The 6,222-nt window shown below is 40.5% G+C and overlaps 1 protein-coding gene across 1 annotated transcript in view; it reads left to right on the top strand.

Annotated features, from left to right (window-relative positions):
• The first annotated feature begins 293 nt into the window (after window positions 1-293).
• LOC107575901 ((E3-independent) E2 ubiquitin-conjugating enzyme-like) overlaps window positions 294-6,222 on the top strand; it is a 10,432-nt gene continuing 4,503 nt past the window's right edge. The window contains exon 1 of the mRNA XM_016262216.1: window positions 294-820. Within this exon, the coding sequence (XP_016117702.1) occupies window positions 294-820 (527 nt within the window). The remainder of the gene's footprint in view (window positions 821-6,222) is intronic.

The raw sequence follows: 6,222 nt of genomic DNA, 5'->3' as shown, positions 1-6,222 counted from the left end.
CCCTTTAATTTTTCACATTCTAAAACCTGTTTCACTCTGAAATATGTCACAATGTATAAATCAATTCAGTCATAACTTCTGTTACATGACTTTAAATTTGCTAAGCAAAGCAGGACACTAATTATTAATTAAAAATCAAAATGCGGCTTCCGGTTTGTTGAGATGGCGTAGACAGGCGTTGAATCTTGCTCCCGCAACATTTTATTCTATAGCTTCCTTAAAACCCCACAACTTATTTCTCTTTCACTGCAAATTGGACAACATTTTTGGCGTGCACATATCAGTATCCAATTATGGCAGCTAAATCAGCAAAACAAGGCAAAAAGGAACAGAAAGCTGAAGCGTGCGGAGATGACGGCAAAGATGTTAGCATGGCAGCTATCGCTAACATTTTGGAGGATCACCAGGCTGCACTCTCTGCAGATTTTAAAGCCACTGTCTCGACACTTGAGGTACAGCTGGATCAAATTCAAGCCACCGTGACAGAACATGGCTCGAAGATTGCTTCGCTCAAGACCCACGCAAATTCGCAGGATGAGCGCACGCACGCCTTAGAAACTACGTGTGCTATGTTAAAAGAGAGCAACTCTAAACTGCTTGCTAAACTCGTGAACCTCGAGTTTCGTAGCCGGCGTAATAATATAAGAATTATTGGGCTACCTGAATCCATAGAAGGACCTCGGCCGTCTGTTGTCTTCTCTGAGCTACTCGCAGAAGTGTTTGGGGATGGAGTCCTGGAATCTCCGCCGGAGTGCGACAGAGCGCACCGGTCACTGGCTGACAAACCGAGGCCGGGGGAAAGAGGCCTAGGCCTGTTATTGTACGGCTTCACAAGTTTCAGCAGAAGGAAAAAATAATTTGCGAAGCCAGAGTGAAGAGAGGAAAGCTTTATTATTGCGGCACTCCTATCACTATTTTCGAAGATTACGCTCTGGAGGTGCTGGAGCAACGTTCCAAGTACAGGGCGGTGATGTCTGAACTTTACAAACTGGGACTAAAACCAGCGCTGCTGTTCCCGGACAGGCTTACTATCGTTACGAAGGAGGGAAACAGAAGAAGACTTGCATCGGTCGCTGAAGCCAAGGACTACATTGCATAGTTACGTTCTGCTGAGGACTAAACTTGAAGCGACTGATGCAGTAACCTGTGTGGCTGGCTCGGTTGGTGACTCAGGATGTAACGTTAGCATTCGCTAAATGTTTTGAATTCTGCAAGACTTAAATGGCTGACTAGTTATTGCCTAGTTGTTACATTTGAACGTGCGTAAGTTCTGTTTATTTTAGATTTATAGATTACTCTCGTTAGGCATCATGGAGGGGTTGTGTGCACCCTTGTTTTCAATTTACTTGTTGCCTTTGAAAATTTCGCGGCTGTTACACACATTCGCTGCCTTTCAGACTCTGCCGTGGCGCCTACAATATGTGCTGCCATAATACTTTAGATTGGTTCAGTTCAGTATTTTTCATGGTTATATTAGCTTATTCAGTGACTGTACATGTTACATGGTTGTGTACAAAATGTAATTTAAATTGTTTACTAAGTTATGTTTAAATTTATAATTTACCTTTTTAAAAAAATAATAAATTTTTATTATTATTTACCATTTTTTATTTTTTTTATTTACCTTTTCTTCCCTCCATTATAGTGGGTAGTACTTACAGTTTTTTACATTTATTTTATTCCCATTTATATTTTTTAATCCATGACTCGCACGGACTGGACTTTCTCTTCTCTACGCACCTGTTGACTGTAAAACTTTGCAGTTGTGACATTCAGCAATATCTGATGTTAGAATATGGTTGGGACCCAATATACTTGAAAGGGGGTTGACCTTTAAGTAGGTGGCGGGAATGAGATGTCGGAAGTCTTGAGAGCATTGAGCCGTGTTGCTCGGATAATGTTTGCACTTTGGGGGATGTCTTTGGGGCCACAATTTTGGGTGGGTTTTTATTTTCTTTTTTCTTTTTTTTTTTTTCTTTTTTATTCCGCTCCTGTTTTCGGTCTTTTTTCTTATTTCGCTTTACAGAAGGCCATACCAATTCAAGTCACCTCAATCCTCTACATTGTTCTAGATGGCTCCTGACACTTCAAAGATGGGTAAAGGTGTGCGCCTGATTTCTTGGAACACTAAAGGAATGAATAAGGCCGTTAAGACTGGTAAGGTAATGACGCAGTTTCAACATTTGAAAGGGGATATTATATTTTTACAGGAAACGCATCTTAAAACATTATATGTCCAACGTATCAAAAGGGCTTGGATGAGTCATGTTCTTCATTCAAAATTCTCTGCTAAGGCTAGAGGGGCTGCTATTATTGTTAGTAAGAATATATCGTTTGAGCCAGTACAAGTTATTCAAGATGTTAATGGCCGTTATGTCATAGTATCGGGCTTGTTAAACAACTTTCCAGTAGTCTTAGTCTCTATTTATGCTCCCAATTGGGATGATGAGCAATTCTTCGTTAACTTTTTTGCTAAAATTCCGAACAGCGACAGTCATCACCTACTGATTGGGGGCGATTTTAATCTGGTGCAAGACACACGTCTTGATAGGTCATCATCTAAGCAAATCAATTTATCAAATTCTGCTAAAGTAGTGCTTACTTGTTCATCTCATTTAGGAATTTCAGCTCCTTGGAGATTTAAAAACCCCCATAGCAAAGTCTTTAAACTTTTTCCGGATTTACTATTTTTTGATTGACAATAAATTGCTGCATCTGGTTACTGCTAGCATTTATCACCCGATAGTTATTTCAGATCACGCTCCCACATCGATTGATATCAATCTCCCGCTTAGTGTTACCTCCCCATCTCTATGGAAATTTAGTTCTCATCTTTTAGCAGATCACGAGTTTAAGAACTTTGTTGCCACTCAAATTAGTAATTACATTGAATTCAATGATACCCCTGAGGTTAATAGTGGGGTTTTATGGGAAGCTCTGAAAGCTTTTGTTCGAGGTCAGATTATTTCTTTCATATCACACATGCATAAGGTTGAACGTGCTAAAAGGCAGGACATTCTAGAAAAACTTCTCAAACTTGATGAAATATACGCCATCTCTCCCTCCCAAACCCTTTACAAAAAGCGACTTGTATTACAATCGGAATATAACTGTTTGATGACACACATTGTAGAGAGACAACTGTGACAAACTAAGCAGCATTTCTTCGAACATGGTGATAAGGCGGGGGCACTCTTACCCCACCGGTTCGTGCAGCCAGTGCCTCTAAGGTAATTTCAATAGGCAATCTTACTGCAGACCCAGCTGAAATCAACAAAGCTTTTTTAGACTTCTATATTAACTTTTATACCTCTGAATACTCTTCAGGTTCAGCAAAGATCCCCAACCCCTTAGACTCATTAAATTACCCTAGAATTTATGAAGACACTGCTAAGGAATTAGGTAGCCCCATTTCACCCCAGGAGGTCCAAGAAGCCATTAGATTAATGCAGAATGGGAAATCCCCAGGCCCTGATGGGTTTACAGTTGAATTTTATAAAGAATATTCTAATTTACTAGTCCCAATTTTGGTGAAGATGTATAACGATTCTTTTCAAAAAGGTCAACTACTGGCGACTCTGTATATGGCATTCATATCCTTGCTTTAAAGAAAGACAGGGATCCCACCTCCTGCAGTAACTACTGACCGATTTCTCTGCTAAACATAGCTTGTAAAATTTTAGCTAAAGTTCTCTCTCTTTGCCTCCAAGATGCCATGTCATCCATAATTTCATTGGATCAAACGGGCTTTACATTGGGGAGGCATTCTTTCTTTAATACTAGAAGATTACTTAACATTATTCTCTCTCCATCTCCCACTACCCCTGAAGTTGTAGTTTCATTGGATGCTAGAAAGCGTTCGATAGGGTGGAGTGGGAATACATGTTCTTTGCTTTAGGTAAATTTGGGTTTGACACCAAATTCATTTCTTGGATTCGACTTTTCTATGCTTTCCCGTCTGCATCAGTGCATACCAATGGTGTTCGTTCGCCACCCTTTTTGCTCCAACGTGGGACACGTCAAGGGTGTCCACTCTCGCCCTTGCTATTTAATATAGCTATCGAACCATTGGCCATCTGGCTTCGTAGTCATGATACATTTAAAGGCATTATCCGCCATGGCCTGGTCCATAAACTTTCCCTTTATGCGGATGATTTGCTATTGTACATATCTGACCCTATAGCCTCTCTCCCCCCTATACTATCCATTCTAGAGCAGTTTGGCTGTTTATCAGAATATAAGTTAAACTGTCACGAATCCGGTCCATGAACTTTCCATTTCATTGACTCTCACACTACACACTGTTGCACATCACCCCGGACTACATTTCCCATCATGCATTACTGATTGCACTCAGCACGAATTGCACACACCTGTTTACACTGATTGCACCCAGCTGTTTCATATCACTCCCTCACTATATAACACTCACTCTGATCCCTTCCCTCTGCCGAGTATTGTTTCAGCATTTATCACTCCCCTAGAGATAGCTACCTTACGGAGCCCTTGTCATAGCCTTAGCCCTAGTCATTAGCCTTAGCCTTAGCCCTAGTCATTAGCCTTAGCCTTAGCCTTAGGCCTAGTCATTAGCCTTAGCCTTAGCCTTAGGCCTAGTCATTAACCTTAGCCTTAGCCTTAGCCCTAGTCATTTGCCTTAGCCTTAGCCTTAGCCTTCTCGGTTTCTGATCTTCGCCTGGTTTCTTGGATTCACCCCTTTTGTCTTGCCCCTTTTGATTCTGTCTGCCGATCGTCGACCTGCGCTAGCCCTAGGACCATTCTTGTGTTTTGCCCACCATATACCTGTCTGCCATTATCTGACCCATGCCTGCTGTATGACCACGTCTCTGTCTTCTCCAATAAAAAAGCTCTGCAAGTCTCACGTCTCGTCAGCCCGGTAACATAAACGTTCAAAAAAGTGAGTTATTTTTCATTAATCAAATGGCTAAATCTCTTGCTCTCTCTTCATTCCCCTTTAAGTTAGCCTTGGATGGGTTCAAATACCGGGGCAAATTTATTACCAATTCATTTAAAGATTTGTTTTTTAAGAATTTTATACCACTTGTGGACAAATGTAAATCTGATTTTGTTAGGTGGAGCTCCCTTTCCTTATCTCTGATAGGTCGCGCTAATCTTATTAAAATGATCATCCTACCAAAATTCTTGTATCTTTTTCAGCATGTCCCAGTCTGCATTAATAAATCCTTTTTTACTTATTTAGACCAGCAATTAAATGGGTTCTTTTGGAGTAACAAGCCAGCACGTATCAGAAAATCCGTTCTCCAGCTTCCCAAAACTGAATGGGGTTTAGCACTTCCAAACTTTCAATGCTACTTTTGGGCATGTAATATCAATAAGCTACTTTACTGGGTTAGCCATAGATGCTGTGATTCTAGCCCAAGAAAATCCGTTCTCCAGCTTCCCAAAACTGAATGGGGTTTAGCACTTCCAAACTTTCAATGCTACTTTTGGGCATGTAATATCAATAAGCTACTTTACTGGGTTGGCCATAGATGCAGTGATTCTAGCCCACCCTGGTTACACATAGAAATATCTTCCTCCCGTTCCTTACTTTCTAATGTTTGTTCTCAGCTTCCTCTTGATCTACACAAAGTTTCAAGCAATCCGGTAGTTATTAATTCTATTAAGATCTGGCATCAATTCAAGAAACAATTCGGTTTACACAAAGCCTCCATTTACATGGCAATTTCCAATAATCATTTATTTCCTCCGTCCCTTTCAGACTGGGTTTTCGATATTTGGGCAACTAAGGGTCTTTTTACGTTGAACGATTTGTATGAAAAGGAAATCTTCTCCTCTTTCCCTTCTTTATCAGTTAAATTCAACCTTCCTAATAGCCATCTTTTTAATATTTTTCAAGTGAGGCACTTTATTCAAAAATTATTTCCCAAATCGGCCCCCTGAATCAGAACTTGATTTAATTCTTACTCTCGACCCTGGTCAAAGACGGCTGATATCTACCATTTATGGTAAAATAACTTCCCTTACTCCATCTCCAGTTGACTCTCTTAAGCAAGCCTGGGAGCAAGATTTGGGTATTGACATATCGGAGGACCAGTGGAAGAACATTCTTGGATTAATTCATTCTTCATCTATCTGTGCTAGACATGCCCTAATACAATGTAAAGTGCTTCACAGAGCTCACTTCACTAATGCTAAACTGGCTAAAATATTTCCTAACAGAAGTGATGCCTGCAATAGATG

This window comes from Sinocyclocheilus grahami, unplaced genomic scaffold (genome assembly GCF_001515645.1).
Source record: "Sinocyclocheilus grahami isolate Dianchi unplaced genomic scaffold, SAMN03320097.WGS_v1.1 scaffold2990.1, whole genome shotgun sequence".
Taxonomy (NCBI): Eukaryota; Metazoa; Chordata; class Actinopteri; order Cypriniformes; family Cyprinidae; genus Sinocyclocheilus; species Sinocyclocheilus grahami.
The sequence above is the reverse complement of the archived record's forward strand: the minus strand, read 5'-3'. Positions and strand labels throughout refer to the sequence as shown.